Consider the following 21,773-nt stretch of genomic DNA (forward strand, 5'->3'; position numbering starts at 1 on the left):
CTGCCACTTCACTTTTGCCCACTTTAAAATCGATCCACTACAAATAATTCTTTCTTTTTTATTGGTAGTTTGATAGGCCAAGTCACCTTCAACTTTCTTATTTTCCTAAAGTGTTGTTATCTTCAACCCATAGGTATACGATTTATTCCTTGGGTGTTGTCCATAAAATATTAACAATTCTAATTCAATTACTGTAGCTGAGGTACAGGCTTAAAGCAGACCTTCAATCCCTAGATCTTCTATAGCTCCCTACATGCCCTTCCTCCTCTGCAATATAAATTGCTGCTTTTTAAAAATTATTTTATTTGTTTTGTTTTTTTACTATTTTTGCCTGGCCTCATCCACCCCCTGAGGTGTATTAATATTATCCTTTCTTGCTTATTGGTTTTATTTTATTGTTTTATTGCAAAATTATGCTAACCTTTATTCTGTTTGCAGTCATATAGGGACTATAAACCAGTTATCAAACAGTTAACTTTGAATGGCAATACACTGCAACACATATCTTTAGTAGGAATGGGCCGAACACCCAACAGTTCGGTTCAAACCAGAACATCTCGAACAGGCAAAAAGTTCTAGCGAACATGCAAACTCTATTAGATTCTATGGGACACAAACATGAAAGATCAAAAGTCCTAATTTTAAAGGCTTATATTCAAGTTATTGCCATAAAAAGTGTATGGGGACCTGGATACTGTACTGGGGGACATGTATCAATGCAAAAAAAGTTTTTAAAATGATAGCTTTTAAAAGAAGCAAGAATTTTAATGATGCTTAAAGTGAAACAATAAAAATTAAATATTCCTTTAAATATCATGCTGGGGGGTCCCTTTGGTCTGCAGGTAAAGTGGTGCATCTGTACAATGTATAGAACATGTATAATGACATTTCTAAAGGAAAAAATGTCATTTAAACTTGCTCGTGGATACTGGCATTACAGATTTAAAAAAATGGAAAATAAAATGGTGTGGAGGCCCCCCAGTCCATACCAGGCCCTTCGTGTCCGGTATGTATTTTAAGAGGAACCCCACACCAAAATTTAAAAATAAACAGCGTGGGGACCTCCAAAAATCCATACCAGAACCTTATCTGAGCATGTAGCCTGGCAGGTCAGGAAAAGGGGGGGGGGGGGGGGGTGAGAAAGTGCCACATGCCCTCAACATGGGGGGTGGGTGCTTGCCTCCATATTGACAAGGGCCGCTTCCTGACAACACTTGGCTGTGGTTGTTGGGGTCTGCGGGTGGGGGCTTATCCGAATCTGGAAGCCCCCTATAACAAGTACATTGTACCCCTACCCAATCACCAAAAAAATATCAAAACGTAAAAACTATAAGAGACAGTTTTTGACAAATCCTTTATTAAAAAAGAAAAAGTGTCCTGTGATGTAAATCCACTGCCAATCATGCAGCCCAACGGACCCAAAAAATTGTAAAGATGGAAAACGATCCACCTCCATGGGGGGCCTCCTACTCTCTCTTCGCTTTGACAGCTCTTATATAGGCAAGGGTGGGATCATCCGGTGACGTAACCGGATGACCCCACCCCTTCTGACATCATGTGACGTCACATGACATCAGAAGGAGGCAGGGTCACCCGGTTATGCCCCGCCCTTGCCTATATAAGAGCTGTCAAAGTGAAACGAGAGCAGTTGGCGGGAGGCCTCCCATGGAGGTAGAGCGTTTCCATTTTTGCCTTTTTTTATTTTGCCGTGGAGTTCCCCTTAAAATCTATACCAGACCCAAAGGGCCTGGTATGGATTTTTGCGGGACCCCATGTAATTTATTTCTTAATTCTGTCTTAGGGTTCCCCTTAACCACTACAATACATTGTATTATATACTCTGCACTGCACTTTATTATATATACTCTACACTGCACTATATACTCTGCATTGCGTTATATACACTACACTGACTTCACTATATACTCTGCACTGCACCATATATACTACAATTACTGCACTATATACTCTGCACTGCATTATACACGCTACACTGACTGCACTATATACTCTGCACTGCCTTATATACACTACACTGACTGCACTATATACACTACACTGACTGCACTGTATACTCTGCACTGCAATATTTACACTACACTGACTGCACTATATACTCTGCACTGCGTTATATACACTATGCTCAATCCACTAACTACCTTGATTAATCTCTCTCCATTAATGCACTCTATACACGGCCACCCTTGGAAGCAGCCTTATATAATGTGGGGCATGGACTTAGCCCCTGAGCCATGATTGGCCAAAGGCACCCTGCCTTTGGTCAATCATGGCTCTCACTGTACATCGCGCTGTGATTGTCCAAAGCATACAGGTCAGGTGCATGTTTTGGCTAGTCAGCAGCCTTCAATGCACTGCGATCTCGCAGTACATTATGGGAAGCTCCACTGCAAGCAAACATACAGAGAGCACCCCATATTTTAATTTGTTCTATGAACAAACGAACACCCAATGTACGAGTCGAACTTACGGTAGACTCGAACATTGGGCCCATCCCTAATCTTCAGTGCATTACCTTGTTTTGCAGAAATGTGCAGTATGTGCATGTATCATTCTAATGCTTGTCTGGCTCATCTGGCTGTATGAACAAGCCCTTAGTGGACCACATAAACATGTGTTGTATTAATTAATCTTATTATTTGTTACCAAATTTAACTTTGCCAGTTGTAGTTGTTGCAAAGGTTCCTGTGATTCTACACAGGTGCTTTTCAGGCGCGTTTGTTTTTTTCAAGCAAGGATGAAGGGTTCAGAGATACAGTCCCTGAAACACGTTGGGTTTGAGAACATTTTAATAATGAAGTAAACTTGTATTTGGGCTAGAATATTATCGTGTGATGTTTCGATCCTTAAACACTCAATAATAAAAAATGACTTTAATTCCACTTTAAAGCGACATTAAAGCCTTGTTTTTTGTTTTTGTTTTTAAATGACAAACATGTTTTACTTATCTGCTCTGTGTAATGGTTTTACACAGAGTAGCCCAGATCCTCCTCTTCTTAGGTCCCATGCTGGAGCTCCTGGCTCCTCCCTCCTGCCGGGTGCCCCCACATCAAGCAGGTGCACTCTCAACCCATGGCTCTGTGTGTCTATTCACACACAGAGCCACGGCTAGGTCCGCCCCTTCTGTATTCTGAGTGGCCCACTGGCTCCCGATGTTGCCAAAAGCCAATTAGGAGTGCAAGTCCCTGGAGAGGCAAGGATCTCGTGGGCATAGCTGGATCGATAGGGGGCTCAGGTAAGTATTAGTGGGGACTGCTGCACAAAGAAGGTTTTCTACCTTCATGCATAGAATTCATGAAGGTAAAAAACCTTGTGCCTTTACAACCACTTTAAGACTGCAGATGGCTACTTCAAACTATGGTGGCAGAGAAAGCACAGTCTAGCAAAGGATGAAGAGACTCAGATTTACAACATGCCTTAGGACCAAACAGCATCGATCATCCACTCCATCAATTCCAAATATCTCCCAGACTCATGGGTAAAGGATAACCCCTATAAATGATTTTGCCAGGCCAGAATCTGCAAAAAGATTGTGTGTGAGTCACTTACCAAAGGAGGAAATCCATTACACAAGAATTCCATGTACACAATACAATACTTGTGGTAGGAAATCCTCTCCTTGGATGTTTACTACATACCTATTCATTGTCCATAATACTTTTCAGTTATGTAAAGCATACCAACACTTAGCAGGCTGCAAGAATTTTTTTTTTTATAATCTTTATAATACTCACAAAATATTTGGCAAAAGCTTAGATTAGCTGAGGATGGGAGGGGTTGTCCTGTGTAACCCTACTTGACTTTTAAAAGCCACGCTAATTAGGTAAAGTAAAGCAGTATCAAACCCAAAAGCAAACATTTATTATATTGCATCTTACCAATTCTTAGATGTGATTGCTGTATTAGTTTCCAATTTTAAGCATTCTTTCTTCTATTTTATCCAAGGCCCTGCCTAAAAACAACCCGTCAAGTAAATACGAAAGTCTTCAAATAATACTCCCAAAGTGCAGGTACCCTGTGTTGACTGCAAGTGTCCTTTTTCTTCCTAAATTGCCTTCTTTACCCCCTCTTCAGTCTATCATGAATGCTGCTGCCAGACTCATCCACCTGTGGATGGACTTTCCCAAATATAAACCTGATTCACTGTTAGAAAATTGTTTGTTTGAGAAAAAATTTCCACCCTGCACCTCCGAATATTTTTGTCACTGAGGTTGAAAATAGGCCCACTATTATGAAAAATTAACAAACGTTCTTAAAACAAAAATTTTCAAACAAAATTCTACAATTGTATAGCCCTTTCATGACTAAGCCCATTTCTGACATTTGTTGTTTATAAGTTAAAATCTGTATTTTTTGCTAGAAAATTACTTATAGCCCCCAAACATTATATATATATATTTTTTTTTAGCAGAGAATCTAGATAAAACGGCATTTGTTGCAATATTTTATGTCACATGGTATTTGTGCAGCGGTGTTTTAAATGCAAATTTTTGGGAAAAGGGACACTTTCATGGATTTAAAAAAAATGAAACAGTAAAGTTAGCCCAATTTTTGTATAATGTGAAAGATGATCTTACGCTGAGTAAATAGATACCTAACATGTCATGCTTTATAATTGCATGCACTTGTGGAATGGTGAGAAACTACGGTACCTAAAAATCTCCATAGGCGACGTTTTACATTTTTTTACGGTTACTAGGTTAGAGTTACAGAGGACGTCTAGTACTAGAATTATTGCTCTCGCTCTGACGATCGCAGCGATACCTTACATGTGTAATTTGAACACCATTTACATATGCGGGAGCGTGACTTCCATATGTGTTTTCTTTGTTGAGCGAGCTCGTGGGGATGGGGGCACTTTAAAAAAAATTCTTATTTATTTTTATATTATTAACCACTAGAGATCCGCGCTATAGCCGAATGACGGCTACAGCACGGACCTGCTTTGCCGGAACTACGTCTATTGACGTCGTCCCATGCACGAGCGGCCTGCGCGCCCTCCTTATAGATAGAGCTAGAAAGGGAGGAAACTAAGGGGAAAGCAATACTGGCAGTATGCTATAGGCCCCCTAACCAGAGGGGGGAGGAGGAGCTGGATTGCTATCACAATTTGGATTAGCGGCAAGAATGGGAAGTTTCATTATAATGGGGGATTTTATTTATCCAGCTATAGACTGGGTAGAAGGAACCGCACATTCATCTAAGCTCGCCAGTTCCTAAATGTCTTGCAGGAGAATTTCATGGGTCAGATGGTGAATGCACCAACTAGAAACAAAGCATTATTAGACCTACAGATTACTAACAATATAGACCTGATCACAGATGTGGAAATGCGGAGTAATTTTGGAAACAGCGATCACAGGTCAATTTGTTTTAGTATACATTACACAAATAGGAAACATAAGGGGAATACAAAGACACTGAATTTCAAAATAGCCAGCTTCCCTAAACTACAATCCTTGCTAGAAGATAATAACTGGGATAAAATCTTAGGAACAAAGAGCATGGAGGAAAAATGGGTATGCTTTAAGAGAATATTTAATAAGGTCATTAGCGAGTGCAACCCAATGGGAAATACGTTTAAAAGAGCTAATAAAAATCCTGGGTGGCTTAACTCCAATGTAAAAATGCATATAAAAGCAAAAGAGAAGGCCTTCAAAAAAAATACAAGGCTGAGGGTTCATCATCAGCATTCCAGCTTTATAAAGAATGCAACAAGAAATTTAAGGGTGCAATCAGGGCAGCTAAGAAAGAACACGAAAGGCACATAGCGGAAGAGATTTAAAAAAAAAACAAGAAATTCTTTAACCTCCCTGGCGGTATGATTCAGTCTGGTTTTAGGTACAATTATTTTGCATGGAAATTTGGCGTTTTATATTGTAGTCCTGTAATTCTTAGGAATAACTCTCTTAAATCTGTTCAAACCAGAGTCTAGCAGACATCCCGGGTATGATAAAGTTTATAATATAATAAATAATAATAAAAATTATTCAATAATGTAATCAAATCCTAAAACACTGAAAAAGGGACACTTTTTGGTTGCTATGGACAATCTCCAAATTTCATGCAGAAAAAACGGTATTTATAATATAAAAGTGCATGCAGGGCATTGCACAGACCACTAGGGACAAAGGGGGTGTGTAATTTTGTAATACAGTACTGTAATCTGTAAGATTACAGTGCTGTGTGTGCTTTGTGCCTTTTTACATTTTTGAATTTGCCGCCATTCTCCGATCACGTGCGCCGTTACGTCGCAGGGAACGGAGCTCGGTGGCATTCGGCACTGTGAATCGAGTGGAGGACAGCTGGATCACACAGCGCGGAGGACATCACAAGGTAAGTAACTCTCTCTGTGTCCTCCCCTGCATCCAGCGATGCGATCCCGAGTCTGGCTCGGGGTTACCGCTCCTGTTAGTAAAATCCCAACCCGAGCCAGACTCGGGATTACCGCTAGGGGGGTTAAGTACATAAATAGTAAGAAAGGGAGGTCAGATCATATTGGTCCCATAAAGAATAATGAAGGGAATCTGGTTACTAAAGATAGAGAGATGGCGAAGGTATTGAATTTATTCTTCTGCTCAGTCATCACACGGGAATTGGGTGGCTTCAGTAACCAAAACTGCAATGTTTATCCTCTTTACATGTCACAGGAAGCACCCTCATGGCTAACAAAGGACAGAATTAGAAATATACTTGATAAATTCAACATTACTAAGTCACCGGGACCAGATGGCTTGCACCCGAGGGTCCTTAAGGAACTCAGTTAATTGCCAGACCATTGTTCCTAATTTTTACGAACAGTCTACTGACTGGAATGGTACCAGCTGATTGGAGAAAAGCCAATGTAGCAGGCAATGTAGCACCAATATTTAAAAAAGGGCCAAGATACATCCCTGGGAATTGCAAACCAGTTAGCCTATCATCAATTGTATGTCTTGGAGGGGATGATAAAGGACTATATACAAGATTTTAGTTTAGCAGTAATCAGCACAAATTCATGAGGAATCGTTCTTGTCAAACCAGTTTATTAACCTTCTAAAAAGGAAGGCCCATAGACGTGGTGTATCTGGATTCTGCAAAAGCATTTGATGCAGTTCCCCATAAATGTTTACTGTACATTGGCATGGACCATAGGGTGAGTACATGGATTGAAAACTGGCTACAGGGGCAGTTCAGAGGGTAGTAATAAATGGGGAGTACTCGGAATGGTCCGGTGTGGAAAGTGGGGTCCCCCAGGGTTCTGTCCTGGGACCAATCCTATTTAATTTATTCATAAAAGACCTGGAGGATGGGATAAACAGCTTAATCTCTGTATTTATGGATGATACTAAGCTAAGCAGGGAAATAACTTCTCCGCAGGATGTGGGAACCTTGCAAGAAGAGCTGAACAAATTAATGGGGTGGGCAACTACATGGCAAATGAGCGTTAATGTAGAAAAATGTAAAATAATGCATTAGGATGGCAAAAATATGAATGCAATCTACTTACTAGGAGGAGAACCTCTAGGGGAATCTATGATGGAAAAGGACCTGGGGGTCCTAGTAGATGACAGGCTCAGCAATGGCATGCAATGCCAAGCTGATGCAAGCAAATCAAACAGAATATTGGAATGCGTTAAAAAGGAGATTAACTTCAGAGATAAAACAATAATTCCCCATTCTGCAAGAATCTGGTCTGGCTGCACCTGGAGTATGCTGTCCAGTTCTGGGCACCAGTCCACAGGAAGGATGTGCTAGAAATGGAGAGAGTCCAGAGAAGGGCAACAAAACTAATAAAGGGACTGGAGGACCTTAGTTATGAGGAAAGGTTACGAGCACTGAACTTGTTCTCTCTGGTGAGGAGACACTTGAGAGGGGATGTGATTTCAATGTACAAATACCGTACTGGTGACCCCACAATAGGGGGTACCCCGCTACCTGGTATGGACTTAAAGGGGAACCCCAACGCCGAAAAAATCGGCATGGGGGTCCCCCCCAGGTCCACATCAGACCCTTGCCCGAGCATGCTACCTGGCCGGCCAGGAAAGGGGGGGACGAGCGAGCGCCCCCCTCCTGAGCCGTACCAGGCCGCGTGCCCTCAACATGGGGGGGTGCCTTTTTTTATTTACACTTTTTTCATCAGGTGAATGGGTAGGGGTACAATGTACCCTATACTCATTCGCATAAGGTGGGGGGCCGGTACCTGGGGACCGTCTTATTAAAGGGGGCTTCCGGATTCCGATAAGCCCCTGCCCACAGACCCCAACAACCAACGGCCAGGGTTGTCGGGAAGAGGCCCTTGTCCTCATCAACATGGGGTCAAGGTGCTTTGGGGTGGGGTAGTTACAGGGACACGTTCATTATTGCAGGACATCAGCTCCTTATGCAAGAATCCTGCCTTGGAAGTCCCTGAGTATTCTGCGTTTTTGCAAGACTGTTTTTTTCTGGTCCCTAAATACCTCCTATGGTCACCTGCAGTCCTTAGCTTGTTGTGGCATTGGTAGACTCTTTGAATCTTCATTGATTGTAGTGTATACATTTGTCTCAATGGGAAGGCTTGTGCTCCAAGTGGACAGCATCCCCCGAGGAAGCCCAGATTAAAAGAGAAACATGTTGGGAACTGCATCAAATCTGTTGTATCCATAAGGATTGTACTTTATGTACTTGTTGTGGAATTGTTTTTAGACAATTTTTTAATCATTGTTTAAATAAAATGTACGGTATATTTTTTTTATATACTTCCTTGGATCAATTTATTAGTACATGCACCTTAAAAATTCCACAACTATTCTTATATCTATTTATCTTTCAAAAAGTGTTTCACCAGTGCTAAACCTTTCATCCAATTTCTAAATTGCTGCATTTGTAAATTTCAAAAACCAGTATAAAGGAACAGTAGTGGTAAGAAATCTTTTGTGGGTTTAACTAATCTTTTTTTGGTATAATTTTCCTTTAAGGGGGGGTGGCAGGGGGTTTGTCCTATGCCTACATACTTTTGCTAATAGGTGTCCCTTGTTCCCATCTCAAAAAGTTGGGAGGTATGTGAATGTGGTGTGGGAAACCTCTGCCCTTATGTTTAGGTCTTGAAAAATGGAAAAGGATGCAGACCATCTTCAGTCTTTTTTCCAGACCTGGATGGACTGGGAGGTAATTGGATGTAAACACTGCCCACAGACTAATGCTGGCCATACAGTTGAAAAAACTGTTAAAAAAGCTGTTAGATTTCTAAAGATCTGTTGAACGTGCATGTGATAATGTCATAATTGTATCAATATATGTTACCTAATTATCAACATAGTTTAAATCTTTAACAGCATAAACTGTACATTTTTAGTGGATGGATTACACGATCCAGGGTTATATTTTAACACGTGCATGTGCTGTAGATTTTTTCAAACTGTTTTCAATCTATTCCACTACTAATGTTTAGAAAACAGAAAATGTTTAGGCTCAGAAAATCAGACATTACAGTTTCGATAATCGAAATTAGCAACATTTCGAACATTTCAAACATAAGCAATATTTCGAAAAGTCGAACGATCGAGCGGATGGAATGCTTTATCAAACGACCAGCATTACATGGAGCGTCTGATCAGTTCCACCAGAAAAATTGCCAGGTAGTACTGTTTGTACCACCTGTGTTGAAATGTGTACATTAGTTCATAAATTAGAATTCATGGTGGGCACACACATTTCAGAGTTATAATTTGATCATTCAGATTCTGATTACTTTAATAATCCCAAAAGGAGATTATTAACAATACTGCAATAGTTTAATGATGATAATGACAATTCAATAGTTTCATGACTGATGATCACAATTCAAGTTTGATGGAATGTACAAGAAATGTAAAAATATTAACTGTATTTTTTGGATCCAAGTTGCAGAGTTTTTAACACTTGTCTTTAGGCTTTCAACACATATGGTTTACTTCCCCGTTGTGGGCACATGCAATGAAAACCATTTCTTGCATCTGTTAAGGGTTAATGATCGCAGGCAGGAAGTACATTCTTTAAAAAAAAAAATGGTCAGTATTGGGCTGCAGTTTCACTCTCTGACAGTAGGGTGTGCTATGATCCTCATTTCTGTACATTCTGCTCTAAAGTGTGTAAAATCCATTTGTCTATAGCAGTAAAACAGTGACATAAGGCTATAAAGTCACAACACATTACCTTTATCGTTAAAATCTTGGGAGTGGCTAGAAAAAAAAAAAGAAATGCATACATTAAATTTATGTTTTGAGGTTTTTTTAATCAGAAAAAAAGCTTATACTGAAAAATAACATTAATACATATTGTTATCATCACTATAACAGTGTAACAAAATTCAGAGGTTTTCCTACTGTCAGTGTCACCTGTATTTTATAATATTTAATATGACGAAGAGTTCCTGTGGCATTCAGTGTCTGAAATATCTTGTCACTGCTTGCTAACAGTAAAGGCCAATTTTCAACACTTGATGTGCGAAAAAGTGTTGTAAACATGCATGCCCTGGTTGCAGCGCCCTGCTTTGTGGTGTGAATGGGCCTTTATGGCAAACCAAAATGAATGATCATATTTATTACAGGCATTTTATATAATACTGACCATTTACACAGCGCTTTACATACTGTAGACTAACATTAAGTCCCTGCCCTCAAAGTGCTTACAATCTAAGGTCCCTATCACATGTGCATATATACACACACACATACTAGGGCCAATTTGGAAAGGAGCCAATTAACTTACCAGCTTGTCTTTGGAGTGTGGAAGCAAATTTGTGTACCTGGAGGAAGCCCACGAAAACCACAGGGAAATCAAGCAAACATCATGCAGATAGGAATAGGGATACCAGTGCTGCAATGCAGAAGTCCTAACCACCAAACTCAATATATAAATTAGAGTATGTTCACATACAGGACAAATAACCTTCAGAAGAAACTTGGGAAAAGTAACTCGCAGACCCTATAGGGAAAAGTAATAGGGTACTTTTAACTCAATGATAGATACCCTCCCCTAGCTCCATACGCACTCCATTCTCCTGCAGGAGCTCTGATTCTAAGCCTTTTGTACTGCAAGTGTACAGTCTCCAGTAATGAAAAGCACTCTACAAATTAAGGAGTTGTGTATGCAGTTACCGCCTAGTAATGGAGTAGTGATGCGGATTGCCCCTTTTTAAGGTGAGAGTAGCTGGGGATTTTGGTCTTCTGGGTCGGCAGGTTGCTAAGGAGAGGTATCATGGAGGGTTTTGCTTGTGTTCTACCCTCCAAGGGAGGGGCAGAGGGTATGCTGCAGAAGAATACCTGTGTGAAGCCCTAGAGAGACAGGGATATTTTGGAGTACCACAATGTTACTGTCATACACACACTAAAGTATGCTAATATAGAAAAGTTGTGTCATGATTTAGAATATTTGTCACTGGAATTTGGACTGTTTTGTACTGCTTATTTGAAATAAGTAAAGACATTTTATTGCAACAATAACTGTTAAAGTACAGCCAATTCCTGGGGTGAGGAGAGTTCTGTGTTTTACAGGTGCAAGCCTGGGATGCTCGGAAATGGGTTTTGATGGAGGAAATGGAGTCCCACGACTGTCAGTCAAAGAGAACCCCCTCCTGTGCCATGTATCAGGTGGACCAGGGCCTCATATCCCAAGGGCCTGGGCAATTGATTGGCTTCCTGGAGCTTTGTCTGAACTACGTGTCAAACATAGGCCTATAGCTGTGAGTACGCCATTTAGGAAGGAGTAACTAGGAGGATGGGGAAGAGAGGTCTAGGACCAACATCGGTGCACATACAGCATGTGGTTACGGTTGATCCTCTCGTAATGCCCTGCAAACCTATATGTATAGGTAGAGCCCTCAGTACAGTATCTCACAAAAGTGAGTACACCCCTCACATTTTTGTAAATATTTTATTATATTTTTCATGTGACAACACTGAAGAAATGACACTTTGCTACAATGTAAAGTAGTGAGTGTACAGCTTGTATAACCATGTAAATTTGCTGTCCCCTCAAAATAACTCAACACACAGCCATTACTGGTATTTTTGAAACAAAAGTAGAGGGACTTTAAATATGCCAAATGAGAACAGAGCAAAAAAATTAAATAAAAATCTATATAAATTTTATTACACATATAACATTGTCATAGACACAATATTAAAAGCATAGATATTCATAAAGAAACTTTGCAATAAATACAAAAATATTTAAATCTGATAGATAAATGTACTTGTAACTGGTGTACACATTACGCGGGAACCCCCCCACGCTTCTTCAGGACCATACATATATTGCAAGTGTGTTATATACAGAGTTTCTTACTCAATATCATAAATCATGAAAACAACGGAGGAGAGGAATATAGGATCTGTCTCAGATGTTTTCCTATCGGCCCATAGGATATAGGATATAGTCCGGACCTATAAAGGTAGAGGTAAACAAATATCCAAGAGGGGAAAGTATCCAGTGTATAGCAATATACTTCGAACAATGTGACTCCCAGTCTCTATTTAAGACAGAGGGGATCATTTCAAAATACCAAGAAAACCCAGGCATCGCTGTGACGATGCCTGGGTTTGAGTTATTTTGAGGGGACAGCAAATTTACACTGTTATACAAGCTGTACACTCACTACTTTACATTGTAGCAAAGTGTCATTTTTTCAGTGTTGTCACATGAAAAGGTATAATAAAATATTTACAAAAATTTATATATATATATATATATATATTACACACACACACACATAACATAGACATGGCAGGGGGACATGGTTTCTATCTTGGGGGGTCTGATCGAGGAGGGAGGCAGTCAAAATTTCCTCCTTCCCCGGAATTCTTTCTTCTCTCCCCAATTCACCAGCTCTGAGCTGGTGAATCGGGGAGTCTGACACAGATCGTCAGTGAAGTGCTGAGATTGCAGCTTCATAAACTGGCATTTTCTGTGTCAGTCAGTGACAGCTTCTCTGCGTGCGGAGATGATCAGCGGAGAACATGTTCTTCCTCAATTATCTCTGTTTCATAAACCATTAATAAACTAAGATCAGCGGCGATCCTCTGGATCAGCACTGTTCACAGCAGGGGCAGATCCAGGGGGGCAACAGGGCAATTGCCCCCTCTGAAAATGCGGATGGCTCCGCGGGTGATCTAGCAGGCGGCTCCGTGGGTGACAGCCCGCAGGTGGTTCCGCGGGTGTCGTTCTGGGCGGGCGGCTCAGCGGGTGACAGCGCGGGAGGGTGGGGGGGGCAGCTGGGCGGCTCAGTGTTTGAGCAAGGGAACAGGGAGATGACATCATCTCTCACTGCCCTGCATCTCTGCAGTTCCGCCCTCACTGTGCGGGAAGTGGTGGGCAACAGAGAGATTACATTATCTCTTTGCTGCCTAATTTCACTCTGGGAACAATCCGCAACATATGGCAGGCGACGTGGCAAGTGACAATCCGCAATGTGTGGCAAGTGACAATCTGCATCGTGTGGCAGGCTACGTGGCAAGTGACAATCCGCAATGTGTGGCAGGCTACGTGGCAAGTGACAGTCCGCAATGTGTGGCAGGCTACGTGGCAAGTGACAATCTGCAACATGTGGCAGGCTACGTGGCAAGTGACAATCTGCAATGTGTGGCAGGCTACGTGGCAAGTGACAATCCGCAATGTGTGGCAGGCTACATGGCAAGTGACAATCCGCAATGTGTGGCAGGTGACGTGGCAAGTGACAATCCGCAATGTGTGACAGGCGATGTGGCAAGTGACAATCTGCAACGTGTGGTAAGTGACAATCCGTAATATGTGGCAGGTGGGGTGGAAAGTGACAAACCGTAATGTGTGGCAGGTGACGTCGCAAGTGACAATCCGCATTTGGTGATAAGTGACGTGGCAAGTGACAATGTGCAGTGTGTGGCAAGTGACGTGGCAAGTGACACCCTCAGGACTCCCACTGATTCTGCATTATGGGGAGTTGAACCATTTATTTTTATATTACAATGTAATAATAGAAATAATGCGCTTCAATCATCCTGACACCATAACAACCATGGTGCCGTGATGATTGAAGCGCCAATACCAGCCATTTCCCTGATAAATTGCCCCCAAAAAAAACATATTTTCTAGCAGTGCCCCTCCCGAGACTAGACTCTGGATCCTCCCCTGGTACACAGTTTCATAAACAGACACCTAAGTGCAAAGTTTATCAAAGGTGGCTGTAATAACTGAATAAACTGTTTACTCTAAAGGTCCCTGAAAAAGACATGCAGCCACAATCTGAGGTCGGAAGAAAATAAGAGTTTTCACCTTGTATTGTGTGGGTTCTTTACTGTTAGAGCAATGAAAATATGCACCTCCCTTCCCAAAGGAACAATATTAGCTGGGCGTTTTGATAAATTTAAAAAAAACTAAAGTTTTTAGATGTTTTCGTCAGAAAGGAGAAGATTGTAGAGGGCTATGGACTTTCTTAGAGTCTTAAAATCATGCACAAATATATGTTGAACTGGATGAACCTCTGCCTTTTTTTTACCCATAGCTTCTATGTAAAAAAAAAAAAAAAAAAAAAAAACAAGCTGTAACTTTTACTGGCTATTTATAGCTTTGAGATGGGCTTTTGCCATACAATATACCTTCTATGATCTTCATATGCCACTGGAAAGTTTTTTTGGAGGAAATACCAGTGGTCTTCTGGTACCAATAAGTCAGTACTGTCTATCAGATTTATACCTGCCATAGAAAATGACCGCTGGAATCTGGCTCTCAAATCGGATTGGTGGTCGTGAGGACATTTCTTAGCAGTAACATTTGGTCACATGAGTACCACGGTGGCTGATTTATTGAAATTGAAGCAAAGTGGATTTATTAACCATAGCAACTACATTCTAACTGTTACTGTATGTGTATTCATTATTAGGTACAGTCAAGGAGCTAGGTGGTATATAAAAAAATGTTCACTTTTCCCTTCTTCTATAAGAGTTTATTTTTATGTATCAACATATCAAAATTATTGTTCAAACTAGATGGTGCTTATAAATCTATTCCTAATTGGGCTCCATTGTGGATATACTTTTTGGCTTTATCTTGTTTATTCTCGCTGGACTTGATACTACACTGACATCCTGTTTTCAGGGTGATATTGGAGTATCCATTTGTCAGGAGCTAAGTGACATGTTTGTTCATGTGACAGCTCTTATGTGTAAAATGTTACATAAATGATATTTGGCTATTTTGCTGGAACTGTAAAATTAGCATTGGGTCAATCGATGCGTGTGTATGTTTGATCTGTATGTGTCATGAATAATGTCAGAAACTGGATAATGTCGACATGTAGATAATGGATGATTGGAATTAATTATTGCTGTTAGAGTCACATTTATGGCTGCGAGCAGAAGCCAGTACAGATGTCTGGGACAGATGTGTATGATAGATGTTAACTGTCTTTGTTTGGGTTTCTACAAAACCATACAACAAAAGCAACGCATTTAAAATATGGAATAACAATAAATAGTGATGGACGAACGTTTCGCCCGGCGGTCGTTTCGCGGCGAATTTCCGACATTCGCGGTCCGCACGTTCGAACGCCTTTTTCCGTCGTTCGCCGCGGCGGACTTACGTGTTTAATGTATACAAGAACTTTAACCTTTGGTGACACGTTTATCATGTGATACAGGACAGCCAATTGAGACATGACAGCACATGGACACTTGGACATTCCCCCTAACCTATAAATACACCCGATCCGGTGGCCATTTTACATTCTTTCTTCTGTTACGATAGGGACAGGTTCCTGTGTGGAGTAGGGAGAGATAAACCACTAGCTATTTGGTACACAAAAGTTCTTTTCAGGACTGGTATAGGTGTTAGGTGTTGATAGGTTTGCTGTGCTGCTGATTCTTGCAGCAGCCTGAGTGTCTTTTGTTAGTTTAGAGAAAGGGAAAGGACGGTGTATGCTACAGGGACAGCCAGATTAGTCTTTCATCATCATCATCATCATCATCATCATTAGCTGTTACTATCAAGGTCCACAAAAGAGCTGTTCCAGTAACCACTAATCGTTCTCTTTTTTTGCCAATTTGTATAGGGACAGGAAGGAAGCAGTGTTGTCAGGCAGTGAGGGTAATTTTAAAGACTTGCTGTTATTATTAGTTCCACAAAGGTTCTTTTCAGGACTGGTATCAGTGGTACAGTAATAGGCTTGTACATGTATAATATTCTTTCTTCCAAATATAGAAAGGATATTATACTTGACTGCTGCCCTTCTGCTGCAGTCTGCTAAACATTCACAACTCACTTGTTCCACAAAAGTTCTTATAAGGACTGGTAACTTGGTATAGGGTGCTACGGTACATAGGCTTGAGTGCGGTACAGTCTGCTGTTCTGTAAGGACCGCTATCGGTCCACAATAGATAGGGTTGACGTGCACCACTGCTGACCGCTGCCCTATACTGCAGCAGTCCTTCAGCGGTATAGGGACTGACGTACAGTCTGCTCACTTCCTTGACCCAAAAAAGCACACCGTACTATATGCCCCTACCCTCCTCTTTGAAGAGGTTGAGCGGTGTCATATTTCTACTGGGGCTGCTTATGATATCCCTGTGCTGTGCTGACTTCCTCCTGGGGGTTCTTATTATGAAGGGATCACACTATCCCTGTGCTGTGCTGACTTCCTCCTGGGGGTTCTTATTATGAGGGGATCACACCATCCCTGTGCTGTGCTGACTTCCTCCTGGGGCTGCTTACGGTGCTGCTGTCAGTGCTGTATGTCACGGTGCTGCTGTCAGCGCTGTATGTCACGGTGCTGCTGTCAGCGCTGTATGTCACGGTGCTGCTGTCAGCGCTGTATGTCACGGTGCTGCTGTCAGCGATGTATGTCACGGTGCTGCTGTCAGTGCTCTGTATTACGGTGCTGCTGTCAGATGCCTCTATCACGGTGCATGTGTCATTCCGGTATGTCACGCTGCTGGTGATCATCTCCTGCACCCTCTTCTTTGCCTACCCTGGTCCCTGACCTTCCCTCTCCTCCATTGCCTTCATTAGCTCCATAGTCCTGAATTGTTAGAACAATTTCCCAAATAAAATAAAAATGCTTGTAGTTATCGATCCCAAATTCACCTCATACATGTATTATGTCATTGTCCAGATGGTGGGACTACGTTTTACCCCCTAATAATTACCACGTGGCCGCAAATTCGACATGAAGGTTTGCAAAGTTCGCCTCCCATTGAAGTCAATGGGGCCCGCGGCGAACGTTCGGTTTCGCGAACGTTTGGGTCCGTTCGCATTTCGCTTTCGCGAAACGTCCCGTCGGAAGTTCGTCCATCACTAACAATAAATACTTCTGTACTTCTACATCATTTGAAACCAAGAACACAATAGTATTATCTATACATGCCACCCCCATATACCAAAAGTCCATTAAAGAGGGTCTGTGCTTCTAAAAAATATAGTCAGGTTCTACTTTCCATAATACTGACAAATTTTCACATAAAGTTTTGTGTGAGGTTTAAGAAATACAGTCTATGCAGCTGCACAGGGTCTACAAAATGAAAAGGCCATTTAAGTCCTTGAATAGGAAAGCTGCTTTGGGTAGTCTAGGTGGGCATTTCATCCGCAGAGCCACTAAAACCTGAGCAGAATGATTAAAGAGCATCTAAACCAAAGAACAAAAATGTAATATATTGTAGCTCATCACTCTTTAGATGTAGTGGCTACATCCATTTTTTTTTCAGGCTAGGTACATTTTCCAAATCCAAGTCCAAATCTGGAGAAAAATGCTGCTTTTCCACAGATACATTAAAGTGAGTGAGGGACAGGAAGAAAATAAAGGAAAAAAATGCAGATAGCAAATCTAAGGACTAGCCAGATGCAATATATCACAGTTTATTTATTTTTTTTGGTTAGCAATCCTAGGATACTACTTGAATGATGACAAGACAAAGCAGCAGGAACTTATTAAAAAAATAGTTCCAATTATTAGGTGCAGTACCCCACAGCAATCAATCAGGTTTCTATTTCTTGCTATTGGTTAGGCCACTTTCCACTTATTCATCCTAGTGCATTAGCTGGGGAATCAGAAAATTTTGAGGTCACCTGAAGTCAGCTGTTTGACAAGTACCATGACTGATAGGAGACAGGGTATAATGTCAGGCAGTAGCCGTAGCCAACAGAACCAACGGTTATACCTCAAGTAACTTCTGCCTATGTGATTGCCTCAATGCTCTTTATTGCCTAAGTTCACTTTAATGGGATCCAGAGAGATAACATTGTAGAACATGGCACAGGAGTGGCCTGTTGTAGTTCCTTTTTTGCCACCTAATGTCCCCATAGCCAGGAGTCAGCGAAGAAAAGGAGTTAGTAGAGTTAAGTGTAGTCCTGCCCCTGCTAGGGGAAGGGACTCTGGATAAAGGTATATTAGGAAGACAGAAAGCTTCAAAGGGTTACATTTCCATATGGAAAGTGATTACTGGATTTCCCTGTGACGTTGGGTATGATTTGTTTAGCATTCCCTGAGGGAGAACATAAGAACTGTACGCATTTTCTAATTGCATCTTTCTAATATGGGATACTGGACTTTGGGATGCCCCTTCTTTAGGCAACGGATCTCTCATCTCTCCTGCAATACCACTTAACGCTGAACTATATATACATTCGGCTGTAATTGCTTAGTGCCGCCACAACCATGGAATGGTGCTATCTCTGCTTCTATTGATTCAGTAAACTGTTAAAAGCACCCCCTGTATAGACCCTTCCTTCTCCCAATCTTTATATGTGGACGCCCATTGGAAACTAATATTGTTCTCAAGGGGGAAAGTGGTGTCAGTGGGTGTATTGCCTGAAGGAGGTTTCCAGATAGTTCTCCAAGTGGCACTGGCTTCTCAACATAATTATATGCAGAAGATGCTGTGTTCATTATTGCAAATGAAGGTGGTGAAACATAAAAATACCTTCTATGTTACTGCTTATATAGTCACAAATTATTTTCTATGATGGTCCTACAAATATAATTGCCACAATTTCAACTATCCCTTTGGATGACCAGGTTGTGGAACCATCATGGTTAAATACCTATCCATTCCTCTTCATAATGACATCTAACAGCATTACTTGGTGTCATAATACCATAAATAACTCACCGGCTGTTTTTGGGTCATCTTAATTTATTGTAAACATCATGAGTCTTCGCATTACCATAATTGCTAACTGTCCCCGATTTGCTGGGATAGTCCCATTTTTTTAATCATTAGTCTATGACTGCTTTGTCCTGGGCTATGCCCCAGGAATACATTGTGAGTCTCACTTAGCTTATATTGGTTTAGTGTTACTACATATACACCATTCACGTTATTGACCATCCACCATTGTTGCCCAGAACCTCTCTCTACACCTTCCTGCAGGTAACATCAATGCACTCTATACAGCTGGGGAGTGTGGCAGGCATTGTTCCCAGACAGCATGAAGTACCGGCTTCATAACAGGCAACTTTAATGTACTAGTGCCTTTCTAAATTGTAAGCACCCACTGATTGATTCTGAGCGGAGGTCTGTTTTTAAAATAGATACTATATTTTTTTTCCATTTAAAACTTAATTTTTATGTTATGTTTTATTGTGAACATGTAATTGTAGAAGTTTGCAGAGAGGAGCACTGTTGAAAGAAGGTAGCTAAGGAAGCAGAGGTGAGCAGTGTTGGAAAAGTGTAGCAGGGGGTGCAAAGGTGAATGGTGTTGCAAGAGGGTTGCAAGTGATGCAGAGGTGAGCAGTGTGGAAGAGGTTGAAGGAGGGCTTGGATGAACAGTGCAGGGAGGGCAAAGGTGAACGATGTTGGAAGAAGATTGCAGAAGCTGCACTGGTGAGCAGTGTTGGAAGAGGGTGGCAAAGGGTGCAGAAGTAAACAGTGTTAGAAGAGTGATGCAGGGGGTGTGGGGTGAACCCTAGTGCTGGAGTTACACACTTGTGGAGTCTGCGAAGTTAGAATCTGGACTCTCAGGAGACACCAGTGTCCCCTATCCACCTACAGCAGTGGCACAGAGATTGGAGGAGTCAGCGCCAGCAGTGGCACTAGCACCATAGCAGTATTAAGCCCAACATCAAAAATGTAATATATTGGCGTTTAACAATCAGATGTTGTTCCTGCATTAGTTTCATTTTTTTTCCCCTCTGTTTTTACCTGGTGATCTGTCCAGTAACACACCTCCTGTATAGTATCCTGTGCCACCGCTCTGGATGAAGGACCACGGGGGTTACTTTTGGACAGCAGCATTGTCATTCTAGGTAGAGGGGAGTGTTAGATGTTCTAGCAGGTTTAAAAGACTAAAAAATCAAAACCAAACTCCAGCTAATACTTTAAAATCAGTTACAACAAACATTTTTTTTTTCCTTTTGGGATAAAGGGTTTGAATAACTAAAGAAAAGCTGATCATTGTAAGCTGACCTGTCAGCGTTAAATAGTTTGTTTTATCCTTGTAACTGCTTCATCTGCAGAATAGTGTGTTCTTTTGAAAAACAACAGACATAGTGGACAGATCACCAGGTGAAAATAAAGGAAAGCAAGTCTAAAAGAATAACATTAATGCAGCCGCTACATCCAAGAATTCGTAAGCTGCAACATAATACATTTGCTTTTGGGTTTAATACAGCTTTAGGCGATCTGCTGTTGGATGTGCTGCCTGTTTAATACTTGTTATGAATGACATTTTGTTAGTGAGTTGCCGCATTTAAAAAAAAGATTGCATGGTTGTAGCTAGCATATACAATACATAAATAATTTTACTAATGAACAACACCTTCTTTGCTATGTTTCTTTACTTATTATAATAAACCTTCCTGTATATACGGTATGTTAAAATTAAATTGTGCAATGATGTGTAGTGTATACAGTGCTACGTAAATTACAGGTGCTAAATAAATGCCTGTATTAAATAGGTTAATGGTATGCCTCTTGTAGAACCATGGCCATTTTAAATGGGCAAACAGCAACAGGTGTCCCTGGAAATGTTTTTTTAAACATTGGCAACTATAAACTACTAAATACAGTTATTTTCCTTCTGTTTGATTTTACTCACTATTAAAAAACATGAAATTTAACGGATTGTGATTTCAAGTGTACTTACTTAAGTTTAACATCCTTAATTTTCTTTATCAGGCTCTCTTTCTTATCTTTTGCCTTCTTTGATAAATTTTCTCCTTTTAACACATCTGATAGAAAAGTTTCCAACTCTAGAAATGAATAAGTTAAATTAGACAAAGTTATAGTGACCTTCATTCATATAATATCTCAATATATCACTACAAACATACCACATGGCATTTTGGCCTCTTTTCTTGAGTATCCTCATTTTCAGTGAAATAGGGGTGGAATTTTAACAGCTTTATTTTCCTTAATATATTTTTTTCATTATTACAATATAAGGAATAGCACATGAGTCCTTTTTCATATGTAAATTTTTTAGTACAAATGTCCAGGCATCATGGATCACAGTGCAAGTATATTGCATTATTAAGTTGACGTCAATATCTAAGTGATAGTATTGTATTGCCATCATACTACTATTTCTGTATTTATATGAACTTTAAGGCTGGGTTCACGCTGTGTGCAGCGCGGCTCGCAGCAGGGGGTCTGGTTTCAGGTCCACATTAGGTCAGAATTTTTGCCTGAATTCGGACCTGAAAGGGAGCCAAAGACACACAAGACTCTTCTGCAGTGCGATACGTGGCCACCCTGGAGATGTGTGAACCGGTTCCATTGAGACCTGGTCACACTCTCCTGTCATGCAAATTCAGGGCCGTCTTTAATTTTGATTGGGCCCTGGGCAAACAT

The 21,773-nt window shown here is 40.9% G+C and overlaps 1 protein-coding gene across 1 annotated transcript in view; it reads right to left on the bottom strand.

The window, feature by feature from the left end:
* SKAP2 (src kinase associated phosphoprotein 2) overlaps positions 1-21,773 on the bottom strand; it is a 422,242-nt gene that overhangs the window by 325,426 nt on the left and 75,043 nt on the right. The window contains exons 2-3 of the mRNA XM_077491326.1: positions 21,067-21,172; positions 10,171-10,196 (exon numbers count right to left, since the gene is read on the bottom strand). Of these exons, the coding sequence (XP_077347452.1) occupies positions 10,171-10,196; positions 21,067-21,172 (132 nt within the window). The remainder of the gene's footprint in view (positions 1-10,170; positions 10,197-21,066; positions 21,173-21,773) is intronic.

This window comes from Lithobates pipiens, unplaced genomic scaffold (assembly GCF_037356315.1).
Source record: "Lithobates pipiens isolate NorthernLeopardFrog02 unplaced genomic scaffold, aLitPip1_a1.2 Scaffold_19, whole genome shotgun sequence".
NCBI lineage: Eukaryota > Metazoa > Chordata > Amphibia > Anura > Ranidae > Lithobates > Lithobates pipiens.